Genomic DNA, 18,951 nt, shown 5'->3' on the forward strand with positions numbered 1-18,951 from the left:
CCTTCCTTGGCTATTTAAATTCTGTAATTTTAACTTACTTTTGTTTGGTTGGTTTGTTTGTTTTTCCCAGCAGTCTTTATCAGGGCAGCAAGCCAACCCGCTGGGCTACATCATGAACATTATTCTGCTACTCAGGGGAAAGTGTTTTCAATATTTTATTTTTTTGCTTGGGTCTAAGACAAGTTGATAATCAAGTAACCGCTGAACATTTTGAGCGTGGATCAAAGTACATTTGTCTGACAATATTTAATGTCTATCCTCAACTGTTTTCTAGTAATTTTAAGTGTGTCTTCAAGTCTTTAACAGGAAATAGAACAATTCAAGACTTGTACGTGTATAGGCTGTGTTGCTCAAGTTCCTGCTTCAGTCAGCAAAGAAAGCAGTATTACAGGGAGCATGGTAATAACAAGACTTCAGTGTTTTAGTCTTGACTGGGTGATAGGAGAGGAAACAAATTGAATGAACAGATACTTGATTACTGTGCATGTAAGCATAGCCTGTCTTTATGATCATAACATCTTATCTTTCAAATCTTGTTACAGATTGATTGTGTGATGTAAAAGATGCTGCCTCTCTCTTCTAGGCTCCTATAAGCGATAAAGGGATCATTGGATTTATTGTGTTTTTTATGGAATGCATAGTATAAAATGTCATTTATATGTTCCTCTAGAGAAAAGATTCTTCATTTCCACAAGTAACATTTTGTCATGAGTAAGCCCTTGTGGGCTACAATGGGATGATACTATTCCCTCATATAGGGCAGGAGATGGAAAGGCAAAATTACGAACGGTAGCTCAAGTAATGATTGACAGTCATGAGCTAAAAACCAGAGGGTAGCTCATTGTATGATTTTTGAAGGCAGTTTGACCACTGAGGTTTCTGTAGTTTATATCATCCCATAAGGCACAAGAAATCTAGATATTTATCACTAAAGTTTGTGAAATGTTAGGGTTGTCAGCTTCATTTTTTTCCCTTCCTTTTCCAATATATCAAGAGTATTTCTGCAGGTGTAATGACAGGGGCAAGTCTCCAGACAAGCACAACCAGCTTTGTTAGCTAAATTTCAGTTGAACCTTTTTTCAATCTCTCTCCCAAGAAGTGCTACAAAGATTGTGTTAACTTCTATGAACATTGAGATTGGCTTTGTGTGAAGGAGAGTTTCATTTCAGAGTTTCAGCTACAGCCTTAAACTAATAGCTGAGTCCTAGTCAACAGCAATAGGTGATTCCTGTGCCGTTAAATATCATCTTAAAAGTTTGTCAGATGATGAGGGAAGCCGAATAGATCAGGAGGATATAAAATCATGTTGCAGCATGCAGATCTTCTAGAAATTCCCCAGTGTTGATTTTTGATAAAGTCACCAGGACTGTTAACCCTTTCACACACACACACCCCCCACACGCACTCAAGTAGTTTGAGATATGAAGTCTAGTGGAAATAATTCTTGTGTTAGATAAAAACCCACTTTGTTTTATAAGCAAATGGATGTTTCTCTCCAATTATTTTTGGGCAACTCTACGCAGCGCTGTACAAAAAGTGGGAACTGTACCTTCAAGGGAATTATAGGGGCTAACACCTTGCATTTTCTTGAAGAAAAATAACCGCCTGGTTCTATTTAAATATATTTGTATGCACATATAAATAAAATGTGGTTGCCCCTTGGTTCCAGTGTTGCAAAACAGATAATATATTTTTAAATTCAAGTTTCCTTTCCAGTGTTCTGCTGACCTGATTGGCTAATGCATGTGAGGAAGCTTCTGTATAATTGGCATTTGCTTCAGCTCTGCTTTACCCTGGGGATTTCCCTTTCACTCTTGGAGTTTTTTAGTGGTGAGATGGTTTACCAACCGACACCTTATCAATGAGAGCGAACTTCCTCTGATGTTGCAAAACTGTCTTCATACAAAGCCTTGCAGGTTGCTCGCACAAGAGCTTCTTTTTTTTTCCTGTGCACAGGGATTTTTGTAGATTTTACTCCCTCAGCCTAGCTTTGCCCTGCTAAGGAAACTGCTTGTGCAGATGCAGGGCTCACAGCTATCACTCTTCTATACTAAAATGCAGCGTTGAACAGGGTGTGTTGCTATAAATCCACTGCAGAGTGGACTGCTCTGGAAACACAGCTTGGAACTGCAGAGAAAATACCAATCTTCCAGCAAGCAAGCTTTTAACTGTTGTGAAACAAAAAGCCACAGCAGGAGTGGGGACTGGTGTTTGTCCACTGTTACATTAAAACAAGATCTGTATTGCTCAAGCATAGCTGTGCCCAAAGTTTCCCAGCGAGGAGGGCACTTTCATGTAGGCTTTCACTTTTGCATTTAAGTGCCTAAAAAAACCAAAAAAAAGTCTGGATCTTCAGAGCTCTAGAAATGGAGGATCGGCTAGTGATCCCAAGGGTCCTGCTGAAGATTTTGAGAACTAAGACCCTAAAGTTCTGGCTCTTTGATTTGATACTTGATCATGTCAAAATAGGCACCAAGTTTTAAAATGTTGAGTTATTTTGTTCTGTGTAGCATTATGCGAACATCAAGATTTGTGTGCTTCTCAGCAGAACTTTTCATTATTTGTTTGGCATTTATATCCACTATTCATACATAAACAGTGCATTTCTGGAGGCTGATGGAGACTACTACGTAGTTGCAGTTTAAGCATCAGTTTTCAAGTGTGTATACTTTCCTGAAAGTTAATTTCTCCTAAGGAAGTACAAGTTGAAAAGCTTGCAGAAAACTCTGATTTTGAAGGGATGAAGACTGGTAAGAACACTTATTCTGTCTTACTAAAAGTATTTTTTTTATTTTGTGTCTCAACACTGGGGAGAGAATCCTAGAGATCCATCTGCTCTATGCCAAATTATTTACTGGTAAAGTCCCTTTTTGCTTTCTGCAGAACCTCTAGCAACAGCACAAAAACTGGATGTTATACAAGGAGGGTTTCTTTGGTTCATGAACCTCAAAGCAATTGGCATAGGAACCAGAATGCTCTTCCTCATTCTGCATGTTAAGGAAACAGCCTGAAACAAGGAACTGACTGGTAGCAGGTGGTGGTTGAAGAGAGTCCAGGTGCTCTACCTTCCTCACTAGCAATGAGTTCTCTTCCACTTAGCAGTTGAATAAGCTGTCTATAAGTGATTTGTTTGTCAGCAAGTTGGTCCTTTATCTGATTTGGAGGAGAGTTGGCACAGCACACAACTAGCAGTTTCCTCTCTGGGAAAGCCACTTAGGCAAAGCTCTCAGAAAAGCTACTTGCTCTATAGGCCAATATTGCTTAATCTCAGTGTCAACCTTAAATGGGTTACTGCATGGAAAGCTAGAAACGGTGGTTTGGTGTGTTCCTGCTGGACAGTACTGTAAGGGTCCTCACCCTTTGCTAAAAATGGTAATACATGATAAACCCTCAACGGCTGTAATCTATCAGCCAGCCGGAACAATGCGGCTACTCAAGCAGCATCCCAGGACTCCAGAGGGATTTGTGATCCCAAGAGTCAAGGTCTGTTTCCAGCTATAAGTCTAAAAGAGTTTAAGTTGCTATGGATTTCACTTGGTAAAAGATTGAGCTCTTGTGCAGTGGGCACAATTAATGGTTTTGATGTCATGGAAATAATCATTGTGATCAAGGTAAGAGGCAAACAGAAAGTAATGATCTGAAAGGAGCCTCAGAGCTAATCCAGGTCCTCAGTGGGCAGGTTGGGATGGAGGGAGCCTGGAGAGCAGCAGAAGGACTGGGTGCAGTGGGAAGTCGGTGCTGACCAGGTCTGGTATAGGAAGGGGTAAGGGTGTTGGAAAGTGTCTCCCAGAGTGCTGGAGACCCCCAGGCTTCAGGGAGCTCTGGAAGCTCTTGGGTCTCTGCTACGCAAGGTGACACATGCGACTCATAGCAAGGATGCAGAGGTAGAGTCAATCCAGCAGTGATAATGTGGACATTTTCTCAGAAAAGAGACAGAGAAGAAAGGTTTGAGTGATTAATTTTATTTTTTTTTTCCAATAAAGACATGATCAAAGCGGGAAAATTTGTTCTTCACCTGCAGTATAGTAAACTGATCAAAAAGAAATCTTTACACTGCAGCAAGCCCCCATTTGGGTAACATTTAGGTGGGTGAGGAGAGAAGCAAACCTGCTTTAAAAAAAAAAAAGAAAAAAAAGAAAGAAAACCAAGCAGCTGAAGGTGAGCATCTGCAGTTACCAAATTTCCATGATGCTGGGATTTCCCCACCACCCCACCCATCGTTTGAAGGGAGGTGGCCCAACTATTATCTCTCCTCTGAGCCACATGCTTTACCACTTAACTCCACAGCAGTTAATGAGATCGGAATGGGGAGGGGCAAAGAAGCCTGACTAGCAAAGACGTGGGGTTTTTTCATTTATATTTGAGCTGAGTGTCCCCTGTATGACTTGCACAAAGCAAGTGCTGGGCTCTGTTTCATTAGCAAACCCTGGGGTGCTGAGAGTGTTTCTGTGTGTGGGTTATGCATAGAGACAGACTGGTTTTTGTGGGAATGCAACCTGCCTAAATTTGACCTTGCACCTTCCATGCAACTGCTGCATGACTTGGGCATGTGGAATATGAGTGCTAGCGTGATGGTGAAAAATTTAGCTGAGAATAAGTGTTAACAGACAGCCTGACTTCTCTAGGGTTCCCCTCACTCCGCTTCCACTGCTGTTGCTGGCTGCTTCTCCTAGGGTGGTTATGCAAAGTCATCTCTCCTCTTGGCCTTGAACCAGTTTACAGTTTGGCTAAATCCTTCTTTTTCTACAGATTGAATCGTCGGTGAATTTAGGTAGTAAAGCACGTGAGACTGTGCAGGAAGTGGCTGGGATTTTTAGTTATTAGATGAAAAAGCTTCTGGAAATAGCATTATGGAGGAGGCTACAGCCACCAGGAAACATGAGGCTCTGAGGGCTGACACGCTTTAGCTACCAAAGCAGTGGTTCAGACCACCTGGAAATGCTCTGCTGATCGTAGCATCAAAATTTAGGATCTGAAAAACTCATACTGGCTTTTAGGGAGACTGCAAAAGAGGGACTGGCAGCTAAGTGCTTTACCAGTCTCACGGCAGAGATGCTTTTCTGCGTGTGTTGGAAATGGCAGCACTGATAGTAACATGCTGGTACACTAATAAAATTGAAGGTACTTTCTTCAAGTAGGTAAGGAAGACAGGAATGAGTCTTGTTCATTTGTTGTTAGACTTTCCAGAAACAGGAACGTGTTGCTTAGTTATTGTTGCTCTCAGTTGTAAATGCAATACTGTCTTCTGATTTTTTTTTTTTTTTGGTAGAACCACCTAGAAATTTGCTAAAGCAATTTTCAGGTTTTGTGATTTTTTTTTTTTTTTTTTTTTCTCATTTCCAATGCTCTTGAATTACAACCTCTGTAATAGACCGGGGGAAGAACCTTATTCTTGTATTTCCAGGCTCAAGATTAAATTTAATGCACTTACAAGAAAAGAACAATTGCTGTCACTTCCGAATGAAATATGGTTATGTTGTTCTTGGCACTTGTCACACTTACAAGGAAAAAATCTACTGTTGGGCTTTTGCTAATAATCATTACAGGATGAATGACCCAGAAAATGGTCTTGTTTTGTCTCAAGAGCTTCCTCAGATCTGTAGGTTTTATTTCATGAGATAGCGGTTAAAAAAATAGTTTTGACTTTGCACATACAGCAAGATCCTTTTAGTCCTCTTTTTCTCATACTTGCGTGTTGGTAGCATTCCTTCTCATGACTTTCTGGGTGTTTGGTTAAATATTACTGGGATCAAATACACTTTCTCTTTGTCTTTTATTGAAGGGCAACCCTCCCATTCCCATTTCTCATATCTTGCTGGTTTTGGCCTTACATAGAATCTTTTTTAGTATGTATATTTTTCAGTATACTTAATGACCTGTTCCTGTCTCTTCCTGTTTTACTGGAACAAGTGTTTGCTTTCCAGCCATTTAAGGAAGCAATTACCATATTAGTGTCAATGATGTAGCATGGCAAGCATTTAGAAATCAATATAATTGTTCTTTAAGAGATCAATTCCTATGCTAATAGTAAAGGAATGCCCTGAGATTGTCACTGAAATTTGAAGAACTCGTCCTTCTAAGTTTTAATCAAGCCTTTGCAGTGTGATAGTAACCAGAAGCCAGTCAAACTGGAATCTCATTGTACCAAGCGCTGTACAAACATAATTTCTCTGTGAAGAAACCATTCCGTGAGGAAACATTTTTCTTCTATGTGAAGTTACATGTGTAAAGTGTTTTGGAGAAGAGAAGAGCAAAGCAAATCACAGAAAGCTGCAACTTTATGAGCTCCCAGTAAAAACCTGTTCTTATTTGAAGCGTTTTTTAAAGTAATCTATCACATTCCAAAGCTTTTAATCACAGTTTTGCTGTGTGAATGTGTGACTATTCTACATTACCTAGCATGCATCACCATTTCACTGATGTCAGGCTGTGAGTTTTCTGGGTTGACATTAATTTTTTTTTTAAGACTTTAGCATTTCTTTCAGGGTAGGTAACTGAAAGTAGTTTTATTGCAAATAGCTAAAAGCAGGGTCTGTCATTTTGGTTAACAATCAAATATGTAAAAAACCTTTTTTTAATAAAATCACACCTTGTCTCCTAGGCCTGAAATACTTATACAGTTCTTTACATTCCAGTAGACATAGTTTGCTTGTATGTCATAAGAGATTTTACTTGAAACTCTTTTACAGTCCAGCTGCTTCTCACACACAGATGGACACCAGTGTAACTCCACTATTTTTTGTGATCGCTCCCAATGTACACTAGCGCATGTCAGAGCAAAATTGGGGCCAGTTACTGAAAATGTGGATGTTGCATCAAAGTACAGTTAGGGGCAGGGACTTCCTGTCACGGGATCTGCAGAAGAAACGTCTTCATGCAAATTAAGAAAGCAGGTTGCTATATAAGAGTGGTTTTCTCCTGTGTCAGCTCTTGTTAAGAACCAGCCTAGGTGTATTGTGTGCAAGCTTACACTACCATGTGAGACGGTTACTACCTTAAGGGTGGCTTGTGAAATTAATGGTGCTATCAAAGGAGAACTTAGTCTTATTTTAGAAACTTTTTATCTGCTGTCTGTCCTAGTAAAACCAAGCTGCAGATAAAGAAGATGCTACTTTACTTAAAACTAAACCTGATTTGGGGAGGAGCAAACTGACCACTTGTCCTCTTTTCTGTCCAGGAAGAGGAAAAAAGGAAGGCAAAGGAAGAAGAGGAGAAGAGAGAGTATGAAGAGTACCTGAAGCTGAAGGAGAGTTTTGTAGTTGAAGAGGAAGGGGTTGAAGAATCAATGACAGAGGAAGAGGTATGTATGTTAGGCAGTTACTGCAGTTTCCTTTATCTTTGTTAGACTCGGGTTGCCCTTACAGCATTCTGTCTCGTGTAAAATGAGCTTGAAAGGAGTCAGCCAAATGTTTTTGCTTGTAAAAGCTAAATTGTGTGTATGGCACAAGTTAACCTGGAATATTTCCTGGGGAATGCTACAGTTCCTTATACCAGACTCCTACGAGTTAGTTTAGAGTGCTAAGGCATATTGCTGGAAATGAGTTCTCTCCTCCCTTTGTCCAAGGACTAAAATAAAACTCATTCTGGATTTCAGATAATCTGAAATCTGTCGGCAACTCTGCCCTACCCATATATAGTGGGCCAAATGAAAGTAAGGCTAAATTTGGAGTTTGGTAGTGCCCACATATCTTGGGCAGAATTGCTTGGTTTTGGTTTTATTTTCTAGACCAACGGAGCTGCTGTGAAATCAAATGAAAAACCAAGCTTTTGTTTTAAAAGGCTTCTGTTAAGAGAATTCACAAGACACAACCTAGGTGCTTGGGGGTTGTATGTTGGAAAACTGCATTCAGTGTTACAAACAATTGCTATGGTTGATAGTATTTCAAACTCATGTGTAATGTTCTAGCGGGCTTCTGTGGCTGCCTGCAGACGTGCTGCTGGGGATGGTGGTTGAAGTGCGATACTTCACATAATATCACAGCAAACTTGAAAAAGTCCCACTGTTGTGGGAGGCAGTGTTCTTATTCTGTCTGCTGAAAACCTGTTAGACTCATTTTAATTGCTATCAAATGCTGAAATTGCTCTTGGGTTGTAGCTGCCAAATTTGAGCTGTCCAATGCATTTCGTGACAAGTATATTTTGTCAGGGCCATGTGTGCGTTTGCTCCTCTGCTGAAGTGGCCCTGCTGAATGGATTTGCCTTTAGTGAGATTGAAAGTGGCTTTGGGCTGAGGAGCTTGTAATGAGTCAATACTGCTTGACACTGGTCACAAGTTCTCACTATGGACCCCTTCCCTTTAAGATAAATTCCTCCATCGTTCCGGGATTAGCACCAAAGGCAGTTGTATCTGGTGATGGGGAGTTTCCTAAGATGCAGAGAACAGCAAAATGCATACTTTCTATTGAAAGTTCCTTCAAAAATGTGTGCCTACCCTGTTAGAAGATAAGATTATACCTAAATGTTAAATTGCTCCACTTTAGACACCCTTTAAAGCCAGAATGTGTTTATTTCTCTGTTCCTACAGCTGCCTCTCAAAGAGAAATTAATCTTTCTATATGTGGGAACAGAGAAGGGTGCTCCTCACTCAAAAGAGCTTGGCAGACAGTTGGTGATACCTGGATCTCAACATAAGATCTCTTTGGTAGGGGTGGGGAGTTAGAACTTTAATAGAAGGCGATTTGGAAGTCATCTTCAGAAACAATCACAGGCACATAGTTATCTGGAGGCACCAGACTTGCAGAAAAGGCAAGCCTCCCTTCTGCCTTGTGGTGGCATTTCAGTACCCTGTTACAACAGCTGACTCTGCCTTGTGCTGAAACTCATGCTGAAAAGAAGGTCCTGAGTCCAGAGCTAAGCAGTTAATTAAGGCTGATTGATTTCCAGGCTTGCGGAGTAACTTGATCTCCTGTTAACTTAAATGCACGTTGTTTGCATTGCCTTTGAAAATTGAGCTGCTTGTATTGAAATGCCGGATTTCAGGTGTGTAGCTTTGAAAACAGCTTGAGCTTCCACATGTGTCACGCAGCTGCGTGCTCCACTTGACCATCTGCATGAGCTGTCTGTCTTCTGAATCACTCTGTGCTTCACCTCTGTACAAAATGTCCTCAGTCTCTACATGTAACCTAATACACAATGCACACTCACCCAGATGTGGTTATTTCAGGGTACGTATGATGTGAAGAATAAAAGGGTCAAAGATTCCTTTCAGAAAACACTTCAACACAAATTGTACTTGAACCATTCTGTCTTAGAAAATACCCATCATGAATTCCTAGTTAAGATTAAATCTAGATTTTTTTTTTCCGGTTCAAAATCTCCCTTAATTTTTAAAACTTCAGAAGTACGCAAGCTAAACACATTTATAATATTTGTACTCTGCAAGTTTGCGATGCGTTTAATGTTCATGAGTTTAAAATAACAATTTTTTTCCTTGCTGTATCCAGTCTCACAGCTTTCTAATGGAATTTCTCGAATACGTTAAGGTAAGCTACCATTGGTCCTTCTCCTCCTTCCATACTTGTTAGTTTGTGTAAAATACCTTTGTCTAAGAGCTGAGTTGCAGAAAGAAGGGAAATCTTTACTTCCTCTTTGATTTACTTAAATATTCAACAAGTAACAAAAGCGTTACCTTAAAGTCTGCATTATTTACTTAACCATGCATGAGCGTGTCCATCATTGTTAAAATGGTTTGTAATTATAGCCGTGTTTTGGCTTTTTGGGGGCAGGATTGTGGTTCTTACCTTCTTTCGTAAGGATAGGTGCTATAAACTCTGAGCCTGGTGGCTCATCCTCAGAGTTTATGAACAGCAGTGTCTGCTGTTGATTGGGATTTGGGGCATTCAGGCTTTTTGTTTGTGAACATCAGCTACTGATTTAGAAAACAATCTCTGCATCTCAGCTCAGCATGAATGAGAATTGCTGTACCAGCATGTGGCCTGCCGTGCAGGATGTGTTTGTGTCTGAAACACTGGCATTGTAAAGGTCAATCTAACTTTTCATGCGAATTCTTTTCTTGTTTTTATCTGTGCAATTTGCAATGTTGTCTTAATGTTTGGAAGGCGTATTGAAGAAGTAGTTCACTTGTTTTTAACAGGGTGTGTTAGTCTCCCTTTCATCATATTGTATGGTTGGTTATTTAAAACCTGTGGTGTGTTCATGAGGATTTCCACTTTTGATCTGTGAGGACAAATGCTTCTTTCTCCATTATTGGTATATCAAAGGTCAAATGCATTTTTCTACTCTTACTCTAACAATGTTATGCAAATCTTTTGTCCTAATGAATCCCTTTCCTCCTTTGCTGGAAACTGGACTGTTATCTGACAACCTACGGCATGTGTGTGAAAGGCTTCATTAGTAAGCAAATCACTTGTGTACTTAGTGGAATCCTAACCATTTTGTTAATCCAGAATCTTGCACTCTGGGCCAGATTTGCGTGCCTGTTATCCCAGCAAAACCCCAGATTTACAGATTTGTTTGATGGGTAACTCTCTGCAAGGAGTCAATTTGAGTGATTGCCATGCAAGACCGAGCAATGGCTGGATCGTTCCAGAGTGGCGGCAAAGTTGGGGTGCCAGCGCCTTTCCCTGGGCTGCGCTCTGCCTCCTGTGTCACTGGCACTTCTGGTGCTGTGTCCCGTTGCCATCGGGCCCCAGTGACAGAGGCTGCTGGGTTTGCAGCTGTCAAGTGCTTTCTGCTCAGCATGATCTCTGGGGGTAATTTGGAAATGTCTAAGCTAGTAGCACTCAGAGTTAGGAGACATCTTCATTGCTGAAGCCCAAATGAAAATAGCGCCTGTTCAGTAACCAAGTCCCCAGCATAAACTAGTCAGCTCTGATCAGAAGCACCACCAAAAGCAGATGAGACAGCCAAGAATAGATTGGAAAAGCTACGGGTGACATGTTTAAAGAGCCTAAGTAAAACCATGGAGTGAAGATGAACCATCAGGTGGCACATTTCATCTTGCAGCCATTTCAATATTCTGTTTTCCACAGAAGCCAGAGAGATTTCTTTGAAAGGGAGAGGAACTTTGAAATGGCCAACGTCTGTGAAGACCACCCTCTGTTTCAGTTGCTGTCTGTGGAAATGAGCTGCGTGGTTCGGTGTGATCCCAGTTCACCTGTTCCCATCCAAGGCTTTCAAGATACAGCCAAGCTGTGAATTAAGGAAAACATGCTGTTCTTTATCCTAGGGCAGCTTGTTTATCAATAACAGTAGGTACAACAATAGGATATTTCAATGTCCCTTGGGATCTTCCACTAAAATTGGGAAGGTTTCCAAGGGATAACGCAGTAGGGTCCGATTCTGCACGTTGCCGTGGTGGTTGTGATGGATGGAACAGATTAGTCACAAACTCTCAGTTCAGTGTTTAAGCACATATGTATAGTTTTATATTAGTCACTTCTACTTGACGTCAGAGAAATTAAGCACAGGCTGAAAACCTAATTCAGAAGCTCTTCAACACCTGATTTCCTATGTAGAGATGAGTTGCAGAACTGGGACACTGCTTTCTTTTACAAGTTTTAGGTTGGGTTTTTTTTTTAATCTTGAAAGTATGCTTAATATATAGATTATGTATTGCCCTCATCTCTTCTGTTCACAGAAACTGTTGACTTATATCAAGAAGCAGTGCTAAGCTGTCTGAAAAAATGTATAAATTAAAAGAGAATTGGCATTTTTAAAAATTAAAATTTAGTTTAGCTCTTCTGCTGAATAACTTTACTGGTATAACTGACTGGAGATAGCTCACCCCATGCTACATTCCTAAGGGTGTTTGAACTAAAATGCAGCCTCTTTTCTACAGCTCTGCCTTGTGGGATTGTTTTAAATGGCATTTTTCTTAAAGGCACCAAAAGGATTGATTTCCCCCCCCCCCCCCCAATTCTGCTTTTCTGGAAGCTGAGCATCTCCCTTCCTTCGGGGCTTTCACAGCACCCCCTCAACCTCAGCCTGCTGCAGTATCACCACCTCACACCCCAGGCTGTGGCACTGTCTCTGCTGCAGGAGCCATCCTGTGTGTTCGCTGCTTACGGCGGCCAGTCCTCAAGTTACAGACTTGCCTGCTCTGCTCTGAGGGGCAGAATAACCAATTCTGGATGTGGGAGCCTTATGGTTTTACTCAGCAGTGCTTGTAGCTGCGTGACACACCTTACAAACCACCTCTGTGGGCTCTCTGAGCACTTCAAACAATAATGAAGTGGGTAGAGGTTAAAGAGTGGCTGAGCTGTTCCCTCGCTGTGGAGCACTAGCTCTGCTGGCCCAGGGAAATATGAGCCTGCACTTTGTCCATCAAACTGTTCTCACCCAGCTTGACAGTGTATCATTGAATGCATCTGAACTACAGCCAGTGAACTGAAACGACAAACTCCATTTGAAAGGGATAGCAAAGGACTCAGAGGCTTTACCCCTTCCTGTTTTTTCTTTAAGAAGAACGATGCTTACAAGATAAGGAAAAAAAATCCTACTCATCTCAATCCTGAGAGCTCTTGCTCTGTTTCATCCCTTATTGAGGACAGCAGCAGAATCACACCTAAAATTAAATGAATTCAGTAAAACGTGGATGTGTATATGTTGCTCTGTGAAAGTTAAGCCTGTCTCTTAAAACATGAAGCATGTGGTAAAGTGTTTTGTTCGCTTGGGACCTCACAATGTCATTATATTTAGGAGTGTGTGTGGGAAGTGCATCCTAATTCCACCCCACCCTCTGGGCTGTTATTCACAGCAGGATCTATCTTGGAAAGCTTCCACTAAACTTGGTCACTGAGGGTGAATATCTTTAAGTGAAGGTTTAAATCCTGTTTTTCTTGTTTATGTGGCTTTGCGCTCCCCCCCCCCCCTTTTAAAAGAAGATGTGACGAATCTTGGCAGTTCCCAGCTCTGAGAACTGAATTCCATGGACTGGTTCCAGTTCCATGCGTTCAGTCCATGGTATTCAGTTCTCTAGCTTGGCTGCATCGAACTTCACAACTACTAAGTCTGTGTGTGGCTTTTTTTTGTCTGATTACTTAATGAAAAAGATTCATCTATTTCAGCCTCTCTTTATTTCTTCAGTGTCCTTCCAATGGACTTTCAAGATCAGAAACAAATGCATTTATCATTTGAAATATTGTATCTGATAATGTAAATGTAGCTCTCGTGGCTGTACATATGTGGCTCTTAAGAATGTAGTCCAGAATCTTAATGGAACAGTTTTCAAAAGTTTTATATTTTCTAAATTCCTTATAAACAGTGCATCCTTTTACTGCATCTAAACAGATGAGCTTCTAAAACTTTTGCAGATAAGAAAACAGGAACCAAATAGCTCCAGACGAGTGCACCAGGTGTTTTCTCTGTAATTCTCTGGAGCTACAGAGAAGCATAAAACCAGATGTGAGCAGTGGTGACTGCATCCTGGCTGAGAAAGGCTGCAGTAAGAATCTCTTTCAAAAGCAAAATGAAAATTTGCAGTTCCTGCTTCTGCCTTTGTTCTCAGAGATCATCGCGCTGCCTGCGCAGGAGTGCACTGGCAGTACGCTTCCAGCACTGACAATTTTAATAAGGTGTTCACTTGCTTAGGAAGATTATTATGGCATTAATACACATGACATTAATAAAAGAGACTAAAGCACTTAATGCTGCCAATCTTATCTAGGTTTCTGTGTATGTGCTGATATATACTAGTGATCATTTTAAAATGAAACATCTCTCAAACAAAAAGGGACCATGCCTAAAGCATACTGGAAATTAAAGGTAGCAGCTGAGAAACTCAAGGTGGCAGGGAAAACAGAGCCATGGCTGTGTATTGTGCTTGTGCTCATCCTGTCCTCCCAACGTAAGGAAAAGTTCAGGATGAACACTGGCAAATGTGTCTGAGTCTTCGCTGAAGTGGGTCAGAGCATCCAGTCTTTCCACAGAGCAGACTGGTTTAAGTAACTTAAGTCAGAGTTTTTCAAATGACAGGTTCTATTTTGTCTGTTAAATGCATTTTTTTTATTTGAAAGATAAATAGGCTAACACTTTAATTCATCAACTGCATGTAACTCTTGTTTGTTTCCATAGAAAACAAAGGTAATCCAGCTGGAGGACTTGGCTTCACATTTGGGTTTAAGAACACAGGTAAGTACTAACTTTTGGGGTGCAAGTATAAGCAATGAGTTTAAAAGGACAGGAGAGAAAGTGGGTAAATAAGGGTAACTAACATCTGTGCAAGTGTCTCAACATTACTGAAAATGCTTGGTTTTTTGGGGAAGTTCAGCAAAATCAGCCCTAAAAACGTGGCCATTCATCAAAGTACCAGCCAGCCAGTGAAGGATTGCTGGCTTATGAGATTGTTTCAGTGAAAAGTGCTCAGTCTGCCTCTTGTACAGCTGCCTGTCAGCTAATGGATCTTACAGTGTTTGCAAATCTAGTAATAGAGCAATTCAGGGTACTTAGGAATCAAAAGCAGAGCTAGAAGCAAATTCAGTCACAGCCTGAATAACTGGACAATGTTATGTTTGCAGACAATCAACAGATGAGGTGTTTTGCTCCAACTGCTTGTGTATTCCTACAACATTTAAGAATTTGTATCTTCCAGTGCATTATTTAAGAAAAATTGTCCCTCTTGGCACCATATAGGCCTGTCAAAGTGAGCTCATGGTGTGATATCTGCACTCCCCCCCCTCCCCCCCCCTTTTCTGTTCTCTAAACATTTTATGTTTTGACTCTGAAGAATAGTTGTGGTTTGGTTTATTTTAATTTGAGCACATTTGACATAGATTTCTGTTGTTCTGTACCTAATCTGATCTTGGGGTGCCCCTTCACAGCAGCTTACACTGCTGTAAGTCCAGGCTGCTGTGTCCCTGCCTCTCTCTTAAACCAGACCTTCATTTAAGCATGCAGAGAATTTATCTGGTTGAAACCTAAACTATAATTTGCTTCTGCTGTCACCTAAATACAAGAAAGGGAGAGGCAGAACTGTGGAAACCAAGGCTTAGATACCAGTTTAAGGTGTAGTGGAACTGCATGCTTGGAGTAATTACAGTGTTAATCCAGCAAGAAATTCAACAAGTTATTGCTTTGGATTGGTAAAAGAGGTTTCCTGTTAAATGGAGAAGGGAAAAATATAAAAAACTCTGGAATGTATTGAGTGTAGCCAGGTTCTTGGAGAAGTACCTCAGTGTACTTCCTGGAACTTGCGTGGTGCATTGGCACTATACAGCCTTTCCCTGGGAAAATTTCTATAACCACCCCCCATTCCTTGAAACAGCCAGGTAACTTAGCAAGAAAAGTCTCTTTTGGGGGTAGGGAAGTTACTTGAACACCCCAAAATGCAGAAACTTGCTTCATCCTTTAGGCCCAAAGGGCTTATTGCATCTGTCTGTGTGGAAATACTGATGTGAATCCTTCACTGAGGTCTTTAACATGGAGGAATTAAATGTAAGCCTCCATCTGTAGTTTATCTGAACATGTGAAACATTTTTTGCCTCCCTCTTGATCAGTTTGTTTATTCCTTTTTCCCTTCTGAACAGGATGCAATTAACAGAATCCAGGACCTGATGGCAGATGGCACTCTAACAGGTGACAGCCAAAACACAAAGGGGACTTTATTGTAGCTGGTGAATAGTTGATGCAGCAAATGCCTTCACTAGGGTAGAGAGGCTTCCAGTGTGATTTTTGTTTTAAACTGTAGAGGATCCTAGTAGGACTCGATAAATAGATATTTTTATTGTCCCTGCTATCCCTACCGTTTAAAGCACTATGGGATGTGATTGCTGCTATGATACATTGCACAGAGGTTGGGGGTGAATGTCCCCAACAGTTCAGGAACCAGCACAAGGCTCCTGCATGTTGACTGAGCCCTGCTGAAGGCCCTCAGGGGTTGCTGAGCAGCCAGCTGCAAACGGTATCTTCCGAAACGTGAATTTGAAAGAATCACTTGGATGTTTTGGGGTAGTTTGCAAGGCTGTTGCTGTGGCTAAAGCCACGACTGGGGTATGTACGGCATGTGTGGGAGAAGCAAACATCCCAGAGCACTCCAGGATGCTGTAGTAAGTGAAGTGCATGTTCCTGGCCTCGTACCCACACAATCAAAGTTGGAATGTAAGCAGAGACCGAGTGTGTGGGTAGCTCCCTGTCTGATCGAGTCTGTTTTATTGCTGGGCAGTCTTTTTCTTCCCAAGGATGAAGTAGGGAAAGGTGCCAGTGCAAACATTTATTGACCTGATACTGTGATCGTGGCTGGGAAACAACCGTCTTGGTGGATACCCAGTGAAATGACCTAAAAGTGCTCTGAATTAAAGCGTAAGGATGTGTACTGTGCTGGCTGTGTCTGTGGCCTAAAAGGCTTGCCAGCGAGGCTCTCTGCCTTGCCTTTGATCCTGTAATGCATTAAGAACAGAGAGATCTAATCTTGCTCTCGATGGAGCAACTGAAATACAGAAATTGAGCTTCATTCCCTTTTAGAGAGTAAGTTGGAATGGCTGAGCAGGGCCTCCGAGTCACCTCCTGGACCCTCCTGCAGCTCTGCCTTTCTCCACCAGCCGCCTGGGCCCACGACATCACCTCCAAAACCACGTACCTGAAGTAGCTGCCGTGGTACTCCCAGCTGGCTGCGCTCAACGGAAAGAATGTGTTACTTTGAGCAAAATTACTCTTACCAAGGCACTCGGTTATTGTCATAGCCCTGCTCAAAGACCCAACGGTAGAGAGGAGATAAAAGCCTGACTGCCAGCACGTTGTTCTGCCTGCCCTAGATAGGAAATGCAGCCTCAGCAGTTTGAACGTCCCTTCCAAAAGAAGTGACTGATGTCTGTCGGGAAGTGAGAGGAGCCAAAGTGCTGACTTCAAGGTCCTTTCTTTTCCCCTGTAGGTGTGATTGATGACAGAGGAAAGTTCATCTACATCACTCCAGAGGAGATGGCTGCTGTGGCTCGGTACATCAAACAGCGAGGACGAGTCTCCATCGCAGAGCTGGCCCAAGCCAGCAACTCCCTGATCAACCTCCAGCCTGACGGCCGAGCGGTCGCTCCAACTGTGGCATGAAACTGTGGCCTGAGAAAAATACGGCAGGAGTTTAACCTTTTAATGAATAAGCCACGTAATTAAAAACAAACGAGAACCCCTCTAGTCCATTCACGGTGCTTGAAGATAGGATGCTCTTTTTAAGCATCAGCCGCAAGACTTGATCAGAAGTTTTGCTTTTGATTCTGTTAGAGCCGGTATAAAATAGGACGGTCTTTTGTACAACAGAGGTTAGCCAAGAACTTGGGACTAAAACACTCTGATGCACTTGTACCCCAGGAATATCGGTAATTTTCACGTGATTACTTTATCTTGACAGTCAGTCTCACGCGACTATACCCAAACTTTTTATTGTTTCCAGATTCTGATGTCTATATCAAATATATTTGCTTTTCATTGTATTTGGGATTCTTAGGGAGCTGTATAACTTTGTGGCAATGACATATACAGCCCAGAATAATAGGTGTGTAGGGGTGAGGCTTGCAGATTTTGTCTTTTGTGTCAACATTGGAAGGATAGAGTAAAAAAAATACTGCAAGTGTCTCTCTTTTTACTGAAATATATACTGAAACTCTAGAAAGAGTGCTTGCTAGTTTGTGAGAACTTCCAGAGGTTATTTCAGATAAACCTTTGCTGTATAAATATGTTTTGCTTGGTTTATATAATATGAAAAGTTTGCTCGCAGCAAAGCTGTGTTATTTTTCTGTAGCCAAGAGACAGAAATACCTCCAGGGAAAGGCTAACTCGCCTCATTTATTGTGCAGGCCAATTCTACTGATACCAACCAGATTCTGATGATTCATCCTTTGAAGTAAGAGCCAGCACAGTGTGTCTGAAGGCCTCAGACACCACCCCCGCCCCATGGCCTTTCTGTTCTGGATGTTTGGGGTTTTTTAAAATAAAAAATTCAGGCACTATGAGTCATGCAGTTAATGTGGCAAGTAAATGATTATTAATATATTACTTGTCGGGGTCAGTATATTTCCTGCATAAGATTTATTTTTTAATAGCCTAGTTGATGCTTTGTTAATTCTCCTTTCTGAAATCAACAGAATCTGCGTGGATATGCAGTAATTGGGGAGGGCAAGGGTTGGTTTTGTCTCTGCCAAACTTAGAGATAACTTGAGTAGACTAAAAGCTGCGTTATCAGTGAGATGAGGTAGCAATAAAACAATGGGAGGAAGCATATGTCCCTTTTAATCTCCGCACCGCTGCTGAATGTGATACTCTGCAGGAGTGCTGAGTTACAGCGCGGCACCACGCGTTGGTGTGAAAGGTTGGTTCATCATTACCGTGGTGCACAGAGATTGCTAGAGATTTGAGGCTGGTAAAGTCTCTTAATTATTCAAAATTTGATTTTGCCATGACTTTTTTTGTTCTGTCCAAAACTATTCTTGTAATAAAATAAACAATATTGAAAGAACTGCGGAGATTTGTATTAGAGATATTTTTTTCAGTGTGTTTTATGAGATAAAGGAGGCAGCCAGCAGTGCCGCAGCCTCCAGTGTGCCAGTCAAACACCAGAGGTGTTCCGTTAAATCCACAGAAATCGCTCAGTTTCTGTCAAATACCACCACGTCCGCTGAGCAGTGCAAACTTACTTCTGCTCTGCTTGTACACTGCACCGGCAAAGCCCCCCTGCCGCTGCAGCCTGGGCCAGTGTGTGCACTCCCCTTTCGCACGCCTCTCTGTCAGCTCGGGCGAGTTTTGTGTCTTGTAATGTCAAAATAATTCAGACCGTTTTGTTAGTGGAGTTTCACGGGGCTGCGCCAAAGCCCAAAGTGTTGTTTGTGATTCACTGACAGCTCAGAGAAAGGCTAGTTATAAGCTGCAGTTTAAAGGAGGTGCCAGGCAGGAGAAGGTGATAGCAGAGTATTTATTACGAGCCAAATACAGGGTCTGTTAACAAAAACAGGCGCCTCAGAGGTGCCACTTGCCAGAGCTCCTCTGCAGGAGTGTTTATGAAGTGAAGCA

General features: G+C 41.6%; 1 protein-coding gene across 2 annotated transcripts in view; it reads left to right on the top strand.

The window, feature by feature from the left end:
- DDRGK1 (DDRGK domain containing 1) overlaps positions 1-18,405 on the top strand; it is a 40,325-nt gene extending 21,920 nt beyond the window's left edge. For both annotated transcript variants that reach the window (XM_074865460.1, XM_074865461.1), the window contains 5 exons: positions 7,178-7,300; positions 9,444-9,482; positions 14,035-14,091; positions 15,486-15,534; positions 16,826-18,405. In XM_074865460.1, coding sequence (XP_074721561.1) covers positions 7,178-7,300; positions 9,444-9,482; positions 14,035-14,091; positions 15,486-15,534; positions 16,826-16,998 — 441 coding nt within the window. In that variant the 3' untranslated portion in view covers positions 16,999-18,405. The remainder of the gene's footprint in view (positions 1-7,177; positions 7,301-9,443; positions 9,483-14,034; positions 14,092-15,485; positions 15,535-16,825) is intronic.
- Positions 18,406-18,951: the final 546 nt, after the last annotated feature.

This window comes from Strix uralensis, chromosome 4, assembly GCF_047716275.1.
Source record: "Strix uralensis isolate ZFMK-TIS-50842 chromosome 4, bStrUra1, whole genome shotgun sequence".
In the NCBI taxonomy this organism is placed as follows: Eukaryota; Metazoa; Chordata; class Aves; order Strigiformes; family Strigidae; genus Strix; species Strix uralensis.